Genomic DNA, 18,599 nt, shown 5'->3' with positions numbered 1-18,599 from the left:
CGTGCTCCCCTGCACGCAACGCGCTTTGCCGGCTCGGCCCACAACAATCGGCCCTTTTCAGGGCCACCACACAAACCTACGTCCAAAGCAAAATTGCAGTCGTCCTCGCCGCACCTTGTTTTGTTTTAACTTTGCACTGTCACAGCACAGCCGCCGCCGGCGCACGTCCGCCATCTTGTCGCCCACACAGCCCGTGTGGCCCAACACACACACACACACACACACACATTTTGCACGGTCGCAGTCGCCTTCCAAACCGACAACGGCAGCAATAATGACCATTGTTAAAGGGAGGCGTGTCGACACACCGCCCTCCACTCCCGCGCGCAACGGCCGTCGACACGAACGAAACAGCTGATCCGGCCGCCTATGCCCACACGCCTTGCCTCGGAAACCCCAACGCCGCCGCAAACAAACACACAGAGCCAAACCACGCAAGCAAATAATCACCGCCTCTCGCACAACAACACACAGCCCGCCATCTCCGTCGCGATCGATACAAAGACACACAAACGAAGCAGCTCCACACACAGCCAGCCACATGACACGTTTCCTTTCCTTCTCCCCTCCCAGTCACATCACGTCGCTCAAACGGAAAGAAAGAAAGAAACAAACAAACAACACAGCGCACACACGCAGCAACAACACAGACTCTTTCGCACTTTTCAACTTCCGAACAGTGTGGTGGCCCTGAAAAGGGCCGTTTTCTAGTCTCTCCCACCCACAAGCACGGCCGCGGGAAGGCCAGCGCCCGCTGCGACGCAGCCTAACCGCCGAAACCGTACAGGGTGCGCCCCTGCCTCTTCAGGGCGTACACCACGTCCATGGCCGTCACAGTCTTGCGCTTGGCGTGCTCAGTGTACGTCACCGCGTCGCGGATCACGTTCTCCAGGAACACCTTCAGCACCCCGCGGGTCTCCTCGTAGATCAGACCAGAGATGCGCTTCACGCCGCCCCTGCGAGCCAGGCGGCGGATGGCGGGCTTCGTGATGCCCTGGATGTTGTCGCGCAACACCTTGCGGTGCCGCTTGGCGCCACCCTTGCCGAGCCCCTTTCCTCCCTTGCCGCGGCCTGTCATCCTTCCTTCCTCGGGCAAAGCAAAACGTGCACAAACAGCGGCTGCAGCGGCTGGCGAGTCGGCTACGGTCTGCGCCCAGCGCGCCCGCCGCCCCCCTATATAGACTCTGGCCCGCCCTCCCCCCACCACGCGCAACCGAGGGCATATAAGCGCAGCACGGAGGCGCGCGGGCCCGACCGCGCTGAGCCGCCGTAGCGAGAGGACGCTCTGGCTCACCGCTCCGCTTTGTCTCGCTGGCGCCTTTGTTCCCGCGCGTCTTTGTTCGCGCGCCTTTCTCAAGGCACGTGGTCACTGGCGAGTGTGTAACGGAGGCTTCAGCGACTCTTCACTGCTGACTACTCGCTTGCGAGTGCGTCAGCGGCGAAATTGTCGTGTACTCCACGCTTTCGGCTGCGAATCAAATCGATTCAGGAATCGATTTGTGCCGCGCCTAGGGACCGTTAGGGCACGCCGTGAGTCAGGACCCCCTTCGCGTGGGACCAGTCCGCGCTCACTCGCTTAGTACATACCCGTAAGAGCTCCTGTCTTCCTCATGGAAGACAATAACATCGCTGCGAACGTCGCGGCGGTGGTCGCCGCGTCAGAGCACGCTCTGGCGGCGGCCTCTAATGCCCCGACCCCCGCGGCCGCTCCTTCAGGTTATCGACCACTGACAGCAGTCGAGCTGTTCGTGGTATTAAACCGCAGGGCCAACCCCAAAGACGCCTCAGAACGCGAGGCCGCGGAGAAAGCCTACAAAAGGTTCATACAGTATGATCTCGCCGCTGCACTGCCAGGCGCAGCCAATGAAGAGGTCATGGTACCGCCGGGAGCCCCGCCAGGCGTGTCCACGCAAGAGGACACTGCACTGCCGGAGGCGGCCCCGAAGGGAGCAGAGCCACCAGGCTTGGTTACCCAAGCAACCAATGTTCTGCTGGCCGCCCCTCCGGACCAGACCACTCAAGAGGCTGTTGACCTGCCGACAGCAGCACAAAAGGACCCAATGTTTCCAGAAGCGAACCTGGAACAGCTTCTTCTACATGAAGAAGGAATGGACGTCGCGCTGCCGTCTCGCAAGAGGCCAGCGTCGACGGACGAGGACGAACCACCGGCAAGCGCGCCTTCTTCTGTCCACAGGTTGTTGCAGAAGAAGAAACAACACGCGCCAGAGGCCGCCACAGACGAGGAGGCCGCCCAGGAAGAAGAGGGGGAGTTTGTCGTCCCCAAGCGGAGGCACACGGCTCGGGCAAAGGTGCTCGAAATCGTGGCGCCGCTGCAGACGACAAACTCCTTTGCTGCCGTCCAAGACAACGAGGACATGGAGACGGGGCAGGCGCCGATAAAACGGGCGCCTGCACCGCCTCCGATCACAATCCAATGGCAGGAGGACTACGAGTCCTTCCTACAGTTATTTAAAGATGTCCCCTCCCTGACTGTAAAGACCCAGGGACGCGACCTGCTGAAAACAACTGTACGCTCGACGGACGACTACCGTCGAGCCATGAAAGTCGTCGAGCAGGAGAAGCTCAAATGCTTCACCCACAATGCCAACCCCCAGAAGCAACTAAAGGTGGTCCTTCGCCATCTACCAATGAAGATGGCGACAGATCACCTCAAAGAAGAACTGGTAGCCATGGGCTACCCAGTCAGCTCGGTGACTCTCATGAAGTCACCGAGGACCAAGCGAGACATGCCGCTGTTCCTAGCTATCCTCCCTGATAACCTGGACAACAGGAAAATATTCCAGGTAGAGAGGGTAGCGCGGGTGACGGTGGCGGTCGAGCCATTACGCGCGAAACGAAGAAGGGCCCAGTGCTACTCATGCCAGGGCCTGGATCATGTCGCATACTATTGCAGCATGCCATCCCGCTGCGTTAAGTGCGCTGGAGATCATCAAAGCCGGGACTGCGCGAAAAAGAGGGAAGAACCCCCGCAGTGCTGCAACTGTGGCGAGCCACATGTGGCCAGCTACAGGGGCTGCACTATATTTAAGCGCACAAGCAGACCCCAAGGGAAAAAGCCCCCCTCGCGCAAGGTACAACCAGGCACAAACTACGCTGCCGCTGCCAAGGGGACCACTGCCACCCCATCGCGCCAGCCAGCACAGAAGTCTCCGCCGCAACACCAAAACGCGGAGACAAACCTCACAGCCACAGGATTGCTGGACATGCCCTTGTCCAGCAACACAGGGTGCGGACACCCCCAAGTGCCCCCCACCACCAGCAACCCACTGCAAAGTGCGGAGCGTCCTACGCGGCGACCGGTAGCGGCGTCGCAGCCGCAAACCGTAGCCGCCACCTCGGCGCCCGCCCATGCAGCCGCCACTTCCCCAGGTAGCGATGCAACCAGTTTGGGTGAGCTACTACGCTCACTCAACACTCTACTCACCCAACTGCCAGTACTAGTCACGGCAGTAACGGGGGCCCTCCAGGCTGTCACCGTTCCCTCAGCAGCTCACCATGGATAGACAGCAAATCCATGGTCTATCGGTATGCGTATTCAACGCAAACGGCCTGGTAAAACAACAAGGTGAGTTTCGCCAATTTATACAGGACGAGGCAGTCGACCTGTGCCTAGTGTGCGAGACTCACCTGAAACCAGGAGTCCAGGTAAAGGTAGCGAACTATGCCTGCTACCGCCACGACAGGCCAACCGCCGGAGGAGGTACTGCCATCTATGTCAGGACCTCCCTCCGACACCACCAGATCCATCTCCCAGCCCTGGCAACTCTTGAAGCCACAGGCGTCAATGTCTCCTCCATGGTGGGACAGATCACCTTCGTGGCCGCCTACAGGCCGCCACGGGGTAATCTCTTGGAGGCAGACTTTGACACACTACTGACGATTGGGGGACGGGTTTTCCTGGCTGGCGACTTTAACGCTAAGCACACGGAGTGGAACTCCCGTCTCACCAACGTCAGCGGTCGTCGACTCCTCCGTGCCGCCCTCCGCAACGGCGCCATCGCGCTCGGACCCCAGGACCACACCATCTATCCACACCGAGGACAGTCAGATGTTCTCGATATCGCCATTATTAAGGGTATCGGGAACCACATGACCGCCGCCACCCGGTGTGCACTGTCGTCAGACCACCTACCAGTGGTCTACGACATCGACGTAAGGGGGGCCACCCTCCCACCCCGCCGTAGGAACTACCACCGTATGGACAGCGAGAGGTTTCAGGAGAACGTCCTGGAACTTCTCTCGGATGCTCCTGACCCCACGGAAGTGGGGGTAGATAACGCACTACGGTACCTCAACCGCCAGCTGCTACTTGCAGCTGAAGTAGCATCACCTCCTCCCCCACGCCAGCCAAAGGATTTCGCCCGTAGCCTCCCGTTGCACATACGGGAGACTATACGGGAGAAGAACAGAGTGTTCCGCGAATGGCAACTTACGCGACAACCTGCCACCAAACGCCTCCTAAACAGGATGAGGAGGGAGATCAAGGCGGCGGTTGAGGAACATAGAAACCGCGACTGGGCCGACCTAGTCGCCACCCTCAACACACAGGACGGCAGTGCTTGGCGAGTCGTCAAGTCATTCCTGCGCCGGCGGCAGCGAGTCCCACCGCTGCAGGCTGGGCAGATGGTCGTCTGTAGTCCAGATGGGAAAGCAGGATTACTGGCCGACCACTTCGAGTCGTCATTCACCCCAGTGGATGACAATCTCGATGTGGCCCACATTAGCAGAGTGGAGGAAGAGCTCCCCATCTTCCTAGCAGCGAGAGATGAAGGGGACAGGATCGACCCAATCTCAGAGGAGGAAGTGGCAGAACAGATACGGACGCTCAACACCAAAAGGGCGGGAGGCGCCGACGGCGTCAACAACCACCTGCTGAAGAACCTGCCGGAAGGGGCCCACCAGCTCCTTACAGGCATCTTCAATCAGGTCCTCCGCTCTGGGATCTACCCCTCTGAGTGGAAACACGCGGAGGTGGTAGCCATACCCAAAGCGAATAAGGACGCAAGGCAGGCTGAAAACTACAGGCCAATCAGCCTCCTCCCGTCCCTCTCCAAGGTGTTCGAGCGTCTGTACGCCAAGAGACTGCTCCGACATGTGACGGTCGAGGGCATCATCCCGGACGAACAGTTCGGATTCAGGAGCGGTCATTCCACCACCCACCAGCTCCTGCGGCTGGTGGAAGAAGCCATGCGCGCCCTGGAGACCAGGGAATACCTTGGGGCCGTATTCCTTGATGTCTCCAGAGCCTTCGACTCCGTGTGGCACGACGGCCTCGTGTACAAACTCTTTGTGCACGGGGTACCGACATCACATGGAGTCCTCATCAGCTCCTACCTGGCCGACCGGACCTTCCACGTCCGACTAGATGATGGCACCTCGACCCACAGGCCGATACGAGCAGGAGTGCCACAGGGGTCCGTACTTGGCCCCCTGCTGTACTCCATTTTCACTGCAGATGCCCCACGAGTGGCGCCGGTGAAATTAGCACTCTACGCTGACGACACCGCGCTATTCGTGCGGAGCATGAACGTGAGGGAAATGCGACGCCTCCTCCAGATTGGCTGCGACACCCTGGGCGCGTGGTCAACTAAGTGGCGGCTCAAACAGAACGCCGCAAAGAGCCAGGCAGTAGTATTCACTAGAAGGCTACTGCCTCCCGATATGCCGCCGGTTACTATCACGGGAAGCCCCGTGCCGTGGAGTAAAACCGGCAAATACCTCGGGGTCACACTCGACCAGAGGCTTACCTGGAGACCACACGTCCAGGACGTTAGGAGCAGGGCTATAGGGCGACTTCACACCCTGTACCCCCTGCTTAACCCATCGTCAACGCTGGCCCCCCAGCACGGCATCACCCTGTACCTAGCGCTGGTCAGACCAGTGCTAGAGTACGCAGCCGTGGTGTGGGGTATGGCAGCCGACACCCATATAGGCACACTACAGAGGGTGCAGAACAGAGCCCTAAAGCTCGCCCTGCGCCTTCCACGAAGATATTCCTCCACTCTGCTACATGAACAGACCGGCATCCTGCATCTGCGGGACCGATTCAGACAGTCGGCACGACTGTTCTACAGTAAGGCTGAGAACTCAGAAAACCGGCTCATACAGGGCCTGGGCCACAACATACACCACAGGCCAACCACACGTTGGCCTGACCTACTGAGGGACTAACAACCCTCAGCAGGCAGGATGCAACTGTATCCCCATAGGCCGAATCAATCAATCAGGCACCATAATCAAAACAACAGGCATAGCAGGAACAACAAAGCATTGTTTACCCTGCTCCTACGCGAGCAAAGGACAGCTCGTAAGGAAGAAGCGAAGCGCGCGGGCCCGTTGTCAAGGCAGCACCGGACGCCGCGCCACACCTAACCTCCACGCACGCCGCTCCGCTACCGCTACCGCCATGGCCCGCACAAAGCAAACGGCCCGCAAGTCCACCGGCGGAAAGGCGCCGCGCAAACAGCTCGCCACCAAGGCGGCGAGGAAGAGCGCGCCCGCCACCGGAGGCGTCAAGAAGCCCCACCGCTACAGGCCGGGCACCGTCGCCCTGCGAGAAATCAGGCGCTACCAGAAGAGCACAGAGCTGCTCATCCGCAAGCTGCCATTCCAGCGCCTAGTGCGCGAGATCGCCCAGGACTTCAAGACCGACCTGCGCTTCCAGAGCTCCGCAGTCATGGCCCTGCAGGAGGCCAGCGAGGCCTACCTCGTCGGCCTCTTCGAAGACACCAACCTGTGCGCAATCCACGCCAAGCGCGTCACCATCATGCCCAAGGACATCCAGCTCGCGCGCCGCATCCGCGGCGAGCGCGCCTAAACCGCGCCGCGGCACCGCACCGCACAAACAAAAACGGCCCTTTTCAGGGCCACTAACATCTCTCCGTCGCGAGCAAACTTTGTCGGTCGCCTGCCTCTCGCCCCGCAACCCAAAAACAAAAACCACCACTTCCCGTCCGTCCGCCACACCCGCTCACTCTGCCTGCCTGCTAGCAGCGCGCAACAATCACACATCATCCCTCCCCGGCGCTCAAAGCGCACAATACCCAACGGCCGACGTCACACCGCACGGGTGGCTGGCCGGCCGCCGCTTTCGTTTCGAAAACAAAAAAAACCCGCACTCCACTCCGACGCGCTCGCTCGCTCTACACGCCACCGAAATCCCCGCCGACTCCTTCCGCATCTCAACGTGCCCCCCGTTGCAAAACATAACACACACACACACACAAAGGAACAAAACAAAGACCAGACACGACTCGACAAGACAGACATCCGAGAAGAACGAACGCAGGCAAGCCAACCAACGTATTCAAACTAAACAACGTGACAGAAAACCAACCGTCGGCCGCCGCCACAAACACGGCGACAATCAACCACGACAACAACAACAACAACAACAACAACAACACCGCTTACCGCTACCGCCGCCCACACCCGCCACCGACCCCCGCAATCCAACCACCACGGCACGCAAACAGCATCCCCACGGGCATACAGACAGACACCCACACCAAACGCAACACGACAATCAAAACCTTCCCCGACGTGCTTTGATGGCCCTGAGAAGGGCCGTTTTTTTTGGGCCGCGCGTCTCTTGCGCGCCACTAGACGACGACGGGGGGTGGGGACGACGGAGTCAAGCGCCAAACCCTTCCTTTCCCCCATCTCTTTCTCCTCTACTCTACTTCTTCTTCTTGGGCGAAGCCTTCGCCTTAGACGGCGTCGTCGCCTTCTTCGGGCGCGGCGCCTTCGGCTTCTTCGTCGGAACCTTGGCGGCCTTCTTCGCCTTCGACGGCGACTTGGCCTTGGCCGGCTTGGCCGCAGCCGCCTTCTTCGCACCCGCGGGAGCGGCCGACGCCGCAGACGCCTTCTTGGCGGCGCCCGCCTTCCGACCGGTCGCCGCCTTCACGCCACCAGCCTTCTTTGCGCCGGCCGCACGGGCGCCCTTCTTCTCCTTGCTGGCCGGAGCGGCGCGCTTCTTCTTGGCACCGCCAGCACGAGCCTTGCCGCCCTCGGCCGCCCCCCCGCCGCCGGCGCCGGCAAGCTTGAACGAGCCGGACGCGCCCTTCCCCTTCGTCTGCACCAGCTCGCCCGCCACGACGGCCGACTTGAGGTACTTCTTGATAAACGGCGCCAGCTTCTCCGCGTCCAGCTTGTAGTGCGCGGCTATGTACTTCTTGATCGCCTGCAGCGACGACCCGCCGCGCTCCTTCAGACTCTTGATGGCGGCCGTCACCATCTCAGAGGTGCGCGGGTGCGCAGGCTTGGCGCGCGGCTTCTTCGCAGACGACGCAGACTTGGCCTTCTTCGTAGTGCCGGTGGCGGCGGGTGCCGCAGCAGTCTCGTTCGTAGCCGCCTGATCTGCCATTTCGACGACGCGCGTAACACACAGCGAGAGCGAGCGGGACGGCAGGCACGCAAGCACAGCACAGCAGCAGAGCAGAGAATCACAAGGCCCAGCCAGTGTCGCGGGCGGGCGCGGACGGCCGAGAGAGCGGCCGCCACTCTGCGCGCCGCCGCGCCGCGCCTCCCGCGCTTGCTACCGCCCAACGTCCGACAGCCTGTGCGGAGCAGCCCCAAACCTGCGCCACAACCGCCCGCGCCTTTCAAACCACCGAGGATGGGGCTACACACAGCCACACCACAGTCGCCAACCAGTCGCCACGGCAGCGCCGCAAACCACGGCCAAACTGCAGCTACCGCGCGCTACAGCCTGGGTCGGCCCGCCGAGAATCGCCGCCCCCGCCCAAATGCCGCCCCCACAGCCCCAGCCGACGACCCGCCACAATGGCCAAACCTTCGGCAAAACTCCCACACCGTCGCCGCGGCAGCCCGGCCAGCGCGGCCGGCGCCACAGCCACACAAGCCGAGGCGTGCGGCGATGACGGCCGTGCAAACGCGCCTCCGCCGCCCCATCGCCTTCCGTCGCCCTCCCGCCGTTTCCCGATCGGCCCGCAGCCGTCGGGCCACATCGCGCGCCGTCCTCCTCCTCTCGCCCGCCAACATTCACAGCCGTTTCTCAACAATTGCCCGCCGCAAACGGACGCCGCCTGCGCAACAGGCGCCGCCGCCCCTCGCCGCTTCCGACCCAACCCCTCGACCGAGGCAAACCGCAATCCGAATCTACAGACCAACCCAATCTGCCGTCAAGCACACACGACAGCCGACCTTACACGTTACGCGTTACACATTACGTTTACACGTCTACGTTAGGTTAGGTTAGGTTAGGTGGACGTGGGTTAGGTTAAGGGGACTTGGGTTAGGTTAAGCGTCAAACTTAGGTTAAGCATTCAAACACGTCAGGCGTCAGAGGTTAGGTTAGGTTAGGTTAGGTTACACGTTAGGTTAAGGGGTCAGTGCTAGGTTAAGAAGCGTCAAACGTAGGTTAAAAAAGCGTTCAAACGTGAGGCGTGAGCCGGACAGCTTACCTTACGTAGACGTTAGGGGCTCACAGGCTGAGCTCACCTCGCCACACCACAGGTTAGGTTCGGTTCGCTCGGCTCAGCGTAAAGCGCCGAGGTCAGGGTTACGTTCGTTCACCTTCGGGCGCCACACTTTCGGTTGAAAGGTCGCGACGGGACGACGTCGGCAGGCACGCCGCAAACGAACAAAAACGTACAGACGACGTCGGAAACCGCCGACAGACGGGGGAGCAGCACGACCACGACCAGACACCGAGCGCGAACGAGACACACGCGAACCACCCCCACCGGCCAAAGGGCACCACACAACAACCCAGAGCACCACGTGTCGACACCAGAGCAACCCGCCGCTCACGCGACATGGGCTGGCACCGAAGGGCAACCGCCCGCAACTGCGCTTTCCGCGCCGGCCCGGATGCACGTCGTGCTACAACAACACCACTACCGTACACAGCCGCTGTTCACAACATCACTATCAATGGCGCGCCCGCGGCTCGCCGCCGTCGCAGTCGCAGCCCCAACGCCAGCACTTTTGCACCACCATTCACACGCACCGCAACACAGCTCGCCGACACAGCCGAACAAAACAAACACCACACAACAACAGCAACAACGCCGCCGCCTCTACTTGTGCCGGCGACCCACCCCGCCGATGGCGCACCTTTCGCCAGCCGGCAATCGACACACACGCACCCACCCACCGGGGCCCAGTGCAAAAAAAAACACACAAAAACAAAAAAACCAAACAACACAAACGACACGGGAAGCGCACACCGCCACTTCGCGCGCACGCCACCAACCAGTCGTCGTCTCAAAATAACAAACACAAACAAAATAAACTAACAACTAGGGCAACACAAAACAAAAACGCCTCGCACGAACCGCCCACAAAAAGGACAAGCACACGCACAGCCTCTGCTGACGACCACGACGCAGCGGCACGCTGCTCCTGTCCCGCGCCCCGCGCCCCACTCGATTCACAACTCACGCGACACCGTCAACGACGGGCTCGCTTCCCGCAACCTACCACCTTTCCGCCACGACGCACAGCCCCAGCCAGCCCCACCCGACGACGCCCGTGGCAACGACTGCACTTTCACCACCGCCTCCCCCTTCCCCCCCCCCAAAACACACACACACACACACACACAGCCAGCCAAAAACGCACTCGCGACCCACACATGCACGTGCATCGGCACACGCCAACCAGTCAACGTCGACAACCACACGCAAGGCTCGAAACGAAACCGGCGTCCTTCCACGTTGCCATCACGCTACGCGACACAAGACACAAGGAACCAACACAACAGCCGGCCCCACTAATTCCCACTCTCACGCCGCAAAAAGCACACCGAAACCGCCAAACGCACGCACATTCCCCTTCGCACTGACACCACCGACCGGCTCGCTACCACACACCTCTCGGCAGCCGTTTCACGCCAATTCGCCACACAGTCGACAAGCGCCCGCCCTGTACGGCACACGCAACGACGCAGCGCAGCAAAGGGCGCCCGCAACACATACCTCTCCGCCGCCCGACGCGCCAACCGCCACACCACACCGCCAGCCACTCGCAAATTGTGCACTGCCACCAGCCACACGTCCAACACGCCGCGCCGCCTCCGGCCACCCGCCAGGGGGCGCTCACGTCCGCGACAACAGCGCGGCCCGCCGGGCCGGGCCGAACCGAACCGAACCGAGCCGCCGCTGCTCTGCACTCGGCACGGCCACACCCTGCTGCAGACCGGGCTCGTCTCTCTGTACGCGTCTGCCTGCGCATCAACACAACACGACCTTTTATATTTTTTTTTTTCCTCTCTACCGCCATCCCTTCTTCTCGCGTTTTACTCGTTGTTGCAGCAGCGGCGCCACACCTACACATCCACAGCCCCAGCCGAGCCGGCCTCACCTCAGGGCCCGCCGCCAGCGTCTCCTCCTCGGGCACAGGTGCGGTGCTGTGGCCGCCCATCCAACCGCATTGCTGGCCGTCCAGCCACCAGGCGTTCCCACTGCCGCGAGCCACGCCGCGCACCGACCCTGCTGCAGAAAACGAAGCATAGCCAGAGACCGACCGATACACAAAGCAAGCCGTCGCCTCGCCTCTTGTCCTTCCTGCCTTCCTTCCGCCCCCGCCCTTCTCACACCACCGCCTCTCCACTTTCGCCCCCCCCCCCCCCTCCTTTTTTTTTTTTTTTTTTTTTCTTCTTTCTTTCTTTCTTTGGCCCTCTCTCCTTCCCGCCATGGCGGTTACGGCACCGCCTGCAGCGGCAGATTTTTTGCGCCCACACGCCTACTCCTACCACCATTAACCTTGCCCTGCCCTGCCCATCAACGTCGCAGTCGAACCGACGCTTGCCAACACACTGCCCACGTTCCTTTCTCTTTTCGGCCTACGCCCATTACGCGCCGCCGCCACAGCACCTTCCCTTCCCACAACACACCGACGTCATCACACGCACCCAAAACAGGGGCCACGACCGTGTTCCTCGCCCACTCCCATCCCGCACGGTACGCACATTCCCAACTACTACCGCGCACCCTCCCTTTCCAATCTGTGTGTCTCTGTGTCTGTGTCCTGTCCGCGCGTGACGCCTCTCAACATCCGCCGTCCCCCGTCCCCCGTCCCGTTTTCGCCCCCATGCCGTCGTCGCGCCGCCTCCTCCCCGTCCACCGCCGCCCCTGTCCGCCCCGCACCACACCATACACCGCTGCTTGTCCCGGCCGTTGCCACCAAAGGCGCCGACCGCAAACGCGCCACGCCGCAGCCCCCGTGCGTCTCGCGCTCGCTTGCATCTCCGTGCCGACGCTGCCTCTCTTCCCACTCGCACTCGACCTCGACAACACAGTCTTTGGCTCCGCCACTGCGTGTTCCGGTGGTACGCACGCTGCAACACGTATGTATTCATTACCAGAGCGATGGCGAGGCATGACAGCATCTCTGTCTGACCAGAGAGTTCTTTATCGCTGCTAGTCGGCGCTTGGACCGCGCCAGACGACAGTAGTGGCACGCACCGGGTCGCCAGGAACAGTTGTTATATATATTGTAGCGCGAGTCGGGAGAGGTAGTAGTCGGTCGACAGTAGTAGCGGGTGGACGGTTGTACTGAGCGGGCGTCGGCGGCGTGCTCTGCTCGTCTCGCGACTCTGGTCACGGTTCGGGACGATGTATAGTATATTGTGTTATAATCAAAAAGGTGGTGTGACGCTGCATTGCGCAAATCTGATAACGTATGTTCATTGTACTTATTTTGTTCAACAACAAAAGCCCCACTATTACTGTTTTTCTAAAGTAACTTTTGTCTCTTAACGAAAAACATTCACTTTTTAAAGACTACGTCCTATGGCATTTCCCTCCAAGGAGTGCAATTAATTACCAGCCAGCACTCATTCATTGCACACAGCTGTGTAAGGGGTATCTACAATTGAGGAGCGGATATAAATGCAATTTTTTTTTTGTTTTTTTTTCTTTTGTGTGTGTGTTGTAACCTCCCAGCAAAATTTAAAATAATGGACAATGTTATTTACGGATGCTAATGGACATTGCGCTAATTGTAACCTCGCCCACAATGAGAGGTATTGAAAATGGCAACAAAAATGTGAAATTCGCAATCTGACTCAAATATAAAGTCTTCACACAACATTTAAAAAAGTCCGTTCAGTGACAAGAAACTTCAATTAAACCGAAATATCGGTCTTTGGCCCTGTGCAAAACAATCAGAATTAAAGTCTTACCTCCGAATAAATGGATGTCACATTTCTGCTCTGGTTGTTGCGCAGCGCTTGGAGGAACTGCATTGCAAATAATAATATTCTCTCTTTTTTTTTGTGATTTTAGTGACATTTTTCTTCAAAGAAGTGGAATGAAATGTGAAGTGCAACGAACTCTTTAGTTCAATAAAAAATTAAATGTTTGAAAAATGCTTTTGAAATAAAAATTATTATTGGGGAACTTGTTGGAGAATAATTACAATAAATACAATTTTTCATTATCTAATGATTATATTAATTAACAGTATACCTTATTCACCATCTTGACCAGTGTTGCCGACCGCCTACATCACAACAACCGCACTCGGCTGCTACTACTGACCGACCGCTCTGCATGACGACTATTAGCGTACTGCACGCGACGACTACTGACTGACTGACTGACTGACTGAGAACCGCTCGCAACACTCGCGCAGTCCAGCGCAAACTCTCTGGTCACAGATGCTACAATGTCTCGCCATCGCTACTATGTTACATACGTGTTTCAGTGTCTTTTTCATTGGGGTAACGATCTTTGGCTCTTTTTATTCTGAATACAGGGCCAAAGGTCAACGCTGCTGCCCTTATACAATTTATCAGGTTTCATTATGTCTGTTGCAATGTTACATACGGTTCACTCTTTCATTAATATTATCGTTGGGTTTGTTTTGTAGGGACGTTAACATTCTGGCACATTTTTATTATCATCGGACTCTCTGCTATTTGTGCAGGGAGGTTATGCCTGGGTCCATTTCCATTTCCATTTACATTTTAATATTGATAGACTTTTTGTTTTCTTTTTTGTTTCTTGTTGTTTTTCCTTCTTTTTTTTTGTTTTGTTTTTCCCGCTCTCACCACCACCGCCGCATCACGCCTTCCGTTTTCTTGGTTTCTTTTCTGTTCTTCAACTGCTTCAACATCACCGCGCCCCATTTCCACACCACAGCCATCAGCCTCCAAGACGGGCGGGCGCAGTGTGCCATTTCCGGCGCACAAGCACACCCGTACGGTACTCTCCTCGCCCCCACGCCACCAACAACACAGCGACCACGCGGCTTTCAGGCATGGCACGGCATGGCACGGCACGGCACGGCACGGCACCGGCGAAATGCGCCGCCCCCGCCCCTCCGCGCATCCGTCCGTCTCGCCACGTTCACTGACAGCCGCGTCTGCGGCTACACCACGACAACCACAACACAACACCGCTCCCCTCCCTGGCAACTCACATTGTTTTTCTCCTCCTCTTTTGCACAAACCACAACGCCGAGCACAGGCGCAAGCCACCCACACCCCGCGCCCCTCCCCGTCCCGTCTTTGGCCGCCGCTCCTCGTTTCCTCGTTTGCCCCCTCCCATCTCCCGAAATGCCATGCCAGCAGCGTTACGCATGCCCCTCCCCTGTCCACACAACACTACCGCCTAACGAACAGCCACATCCAGGGCACGCCCACCTCCAAACACTGCCAATTCACGGACGCACGCACACACACACACACACACACACACACACACACACACTCACTTTCTCGACACCTTTCTGTACGGAGGGTGCGTCATCTCGACCGTGACAGAGTGACGGCAACTATCGACGATCCATTTCCCCCCACTGGTAAAACATGTCCACTAACACCTACATACATCATTCAAGTACACAGACAATAGCATACACACAATGGGAGGGCACACGAACATGGACGGCACGGCACTGTCATACACTCTTCCTCAGAACCATATCAACAAACGTTACGTACATCCGGGAAAGCGAAAGCGAACGCGAAAGCGAAAGCGAAAGCAAAAGCAAAGGCAAAGCCCAATGCAGCCGTCAAAGGTAACGTTCACCACGGCAGACACTTGCAGCCGCGCCGCCGTTAAACGCATTTCAGTGCGGCTCCAATACGCCTCCGACACGGGAACGTTCCGTTGCTCTACGAATGCGTTTCTCCCCTTTTTCCCTTCCTCTCTCTTTTGCCCCCCCTCCTTGCACTCTTGCCTCATTCCTCACGTTCTGCCCAGACATTCCGACCGATCAAAGTCAACCTTTCGTTACCGTTCTCAGCGCGACGGTGTACAACAGTATGACGGGTGTGCCCAAGACTTCGGGTTCAGTTGCGTGACGCCGGTCTATCGCGCCGATCGACAGTTACTCAGGGGGCGACGGATCGGACCACGTCACCGACACACAAAACACTTTCAAACAAACAAATACATACCGGATGGACACAGACAAACACGTGTACAGACATTCGCCAAACAAACGACCGCCGCCGCCGCCGTCGTCGTCTAGCGTGCATCTTGAATGACGACATCGGTGTGCGTGCGTCGTACGCAATCAGTCAGACACGGCTATCAAACATCAGAGTCGAATGGTACATCATCGTGCGTGTCGCCGTACACGTACAGTACAATACAACAACAATGCGTCTTAATGGCACGTTCATTTCAACGTCACTCACACACCTCCACGCTGCAGTTACGTCGCACCATTGTCAAACTCGGCGTACAGCAAAGGGAATAGTGGGCGGCAAAAAAAACCAAACAAAAACACTTCACATTTCACCCTCGCCATGTATGATGTGCAAAAAAAACAAACCCGCAAACGGCCGTCGTTACGGTGACACAAAAGTCGCCGATCGCACTGTCCCCCCTCGCAGACGGGTAACACACACACCCCAACAACACCAATGGGTCAAAAACCACGCCAACGAGGCGTGCCACCATTCCACGCCACGGCGACCAACCTCGTGGCCGTACCCCGCGCAACACGCTTTGACGCGCCCCCCCACCCACAATCAAAATGCACACATACATCACAGCCGTCCACACAAACAACAACAACAATTCCGCCCTTCCCGCAAAAGGCAAGTTGGTGGCCCTGAAAAGGGCCGTTTTGCCGCTCTCGCAACGGAGGAGCCTTCTCCATCCTTCCTTCCATTCCAGAGCCACCTCCTTACTTGGAGCTCGTGTACTTGGTCACCGCCTTCGTGCCCTCGCTCACGGCGTGCTTGGCCAGCTCGCCAGGCAGCAACAGCCGCACAGCGGTCTGGATCTCGCGGGACGTGATGGTCGAGCGCTTGTTGTAGTGCGCCAGGCGAGAAGCCTCGGCCGCAATGCGCTCGAAAATGTCGTTCACGAAGCTGTTCATGATGCTCATCGCCTTCGACGAGATGCCCGTGTCAGGGTGCACCTGCTTCAGCACCTTGTAGATGTAGATGGCATAGCTCTCCTTCCTCTTGCGCTTCTTCTTCTTGTCGCCCTTCGAAATGTTCTTCTGCGCCTTGCCAGCCTTCTTGGCGGCCTTCCCGCTAGTCTTGGGCGGCATCTCGAACCAACGTACGGCAGCAGCAACACCAGTAGCAAGCGCTCCGCTCTAGTCAGCGCCTCCCCACACAGTGGCACCCGCCGCCAGCCGCCGCCGCACCTTTACCAGCTCGCCCTGTTGCGGCCGCCGACCAATGGGGCGCGCGCGCAACCGGCCGCCGCACCCGAGCCCATAAAGCACCCCCACCCCGGCTGCGCCGGCGATTCCCGCTCACGCCGCGGAGAGTACACGTTAGTTCGTTGTCGCTGTTGGTTATCGTGATGTCGGGACGCGGAAGTGGACGCAAAGCTGCTGCCTTGGCTGAGTTGCTGCTCACGTTAGCAGGACCTGCCGGGAAGAAGAAGAAGAAGTCTACACCGCAGTGCTTTCGCTGCCAAAAGCTTGGCCACGTCGCCAAGCACTGCAGCGGAGCAGTCGCGTGTTTGAAGTGTGCGCAAGCACACGACACACGCGACTGCAAGAAGCCGAAGGACGCCCCCTGCACATGCGCCAACTGCGGTGGCGCACACGCGGCTAACGCCCGTTCCTGCGCGTACAGGAGAAATTGGCGCGGACCAGAGAAGACGCAGAAGCAAGTGACCACCACACGCGAAGAGGTGGTCACTCGCTCAGAAGACGCCATCACCAGGCGCCTCAGCGACGCCGTAGAAGAAGCCATGTCCGCCTTCAAATCCGCCATGGCGGAAGAGAGGGCGGCCATGCTGGCGGAACTGGGCGAGGCTCGGCGTCAGATTGCTGAGCTGACGCAGGAGCTTCGCTCAGCCAAGGCAGCTTCCGCCACAGCGGTCGACACCGCCAGCCAGACGACTCCTCCTCGAGAGAAGAAGTTTGCGACGGTGGCCACGCAGACCGACGTGCCTGCCGAAGGGGAGGCAACACTGCCCAAGACGGACGCAGAAGCGCAAGAAGAAGGGTGGGAAGAAGTCCCATTCCTCCCGCTTCCCGACATGTACAGCGCAAGCGCTGTGACGCAGAAGATAGCTGCATCGCTTCGCGATGGTACATATCCCCACCACGACAACCCTTATCCCTTCGTTCCTCCTAACCTTTCTAAACCTTCACCTCCACACCAACCAATCGAATATCCAGAAGGCCTTGTTGGTCTTTCCAAGGAGGATTACGATCTGATCAATTCCTTCCCAATTTTCACAGAGTGGCAAATGCGCTACGTCATCTTCGCTCTCGTCCACGGAGAGTATGAGAAAGCTGGATACACTGTATCCACTATCCCAACCGAGGGAGAGCCCTCAAGTAAGAAGAAGAAGAAGAAAAGTCGTCACACCGACAAATACAGAAAATAGGTTATCGGCACTCCTTGCCAGTACAGAACAACCTACAAGTCAAGAAAGAAGACTCATCAATCATCCCAGGGGAGTAAAGGCCAACAGGCCACAAACTTCCACCTGAACCTCCTCACAGTGAGGAAGTCAGAAAAGGAGCAGCAGGCTGCGCCGGCCTCTCGCTGAGTAGCTTCTGGAGAGTGCGGACGCGTGTGCAGGGCTGCGCTAGCACTTTCCCTCTTCGTTGCTACTCAGCCATAGGAACCTGCTTGCGGGTTTAGTCGCTGATTGTCCTAGCGCTTTTGCTGGACGGTTCGGCACTAAGGCTTCCGAGCTCCTGATTTTTTCAAATTTGGAGCGGAGTAGCGTGAAGATTACGGCGCGGGCGGCTGATTTGACAGCTGCTTGTGAGCATAATTGTCGTTGCGGGTTGCGGGCTGTGGGTTGGCGCGCGTTGGTGCGCGTCCTCTTGCTGCCGCTGGCCGCTCTTCCGGCTACGTCGAGCACCTCAGTCGTCACAAGAACTCCTGCTGCCGCAGAGGCTAGCTCTGCCCCCCCTAGCTTAGGGAAATCTGCACGCCAGGGCCTGGTCGCTGGCCAGTTACCCGCGCGTGATAGGCCGATTAGGGTCGGACTCGCCTGCTTGAGACCTAACGGTGCCAACCAAGGCAGCGACCGACACTCCCTTGGCAGCCACTCTCACCGTTTCGGACATGGCACTACCACCGGTCTTACTAACAATAACGAGGCAAGAAAATTCCCGTGGCAGTTACGAGGTCCACAGGACTGACCAGACGGACAGCCAAGGTGAAATAA

At 58.5% G+C, this 18,599-nt stretch overlaps 1 protein-coding gene across 1 annotated transcript; it reads left to right on the top strand.

Moving 5' to 3' along the window:
• Positions 1-1,610: 1,610 nt before the first annotated feature.
• LOC124587232 lies at positions 1,611-17,804 on the top strand. Its single transcript, XM_047131434.1, has 2 exons — positions 1,611-2,528; positions 17,235-17,804. The coding sequence occupies exons 1-2, from the start codon at positions 1,611-1,613 to the stop codon at positions 17,802-17,804; spliced, it is 1,488 nt and encodes a 495-aa protein (XP_046987390.1).
• Positions 17,805-18,599: the final 795 nt, after the last annotated feature.

This window comes from Schistocerca americana, unplaced genomic scaffold (genome assembly GCF_021461395.2).
Source record: "Schistocerca americana isolate TAMUIC-IGC-003095 unplaced genomic scaffold, iqSchAmer2.1 HiC_scaffold_590, whole genome shotgun sequence".
NCBI lineage: Eukaryota > Metazoa > Arthropoda > Insecta > Orthoptera > Acrididae > Schistocerca > Schistocerca americana.
The sequence above is the reverse complement of the archived record's forward strand: the minus strand, read 5'-3'. Positions and strand labels throughout refer to the sequence as shown.

Coding starts and splice junctions, on each gene's coding strand:
- LOC124587232 (XM_047131434.1), top strand. CDS start 1,611: ATGGAAGACAATAACATCGCTGCGAACGTCGCGGCGGTGGTCGCCGCG. Junction 2,529..17,234: donor GCGACCTGCTGAAAACAACT/GTACGCTCGACG, acceptor GCTCGGCGTCAG/ATTGCTGAGCTGACGCAGGA.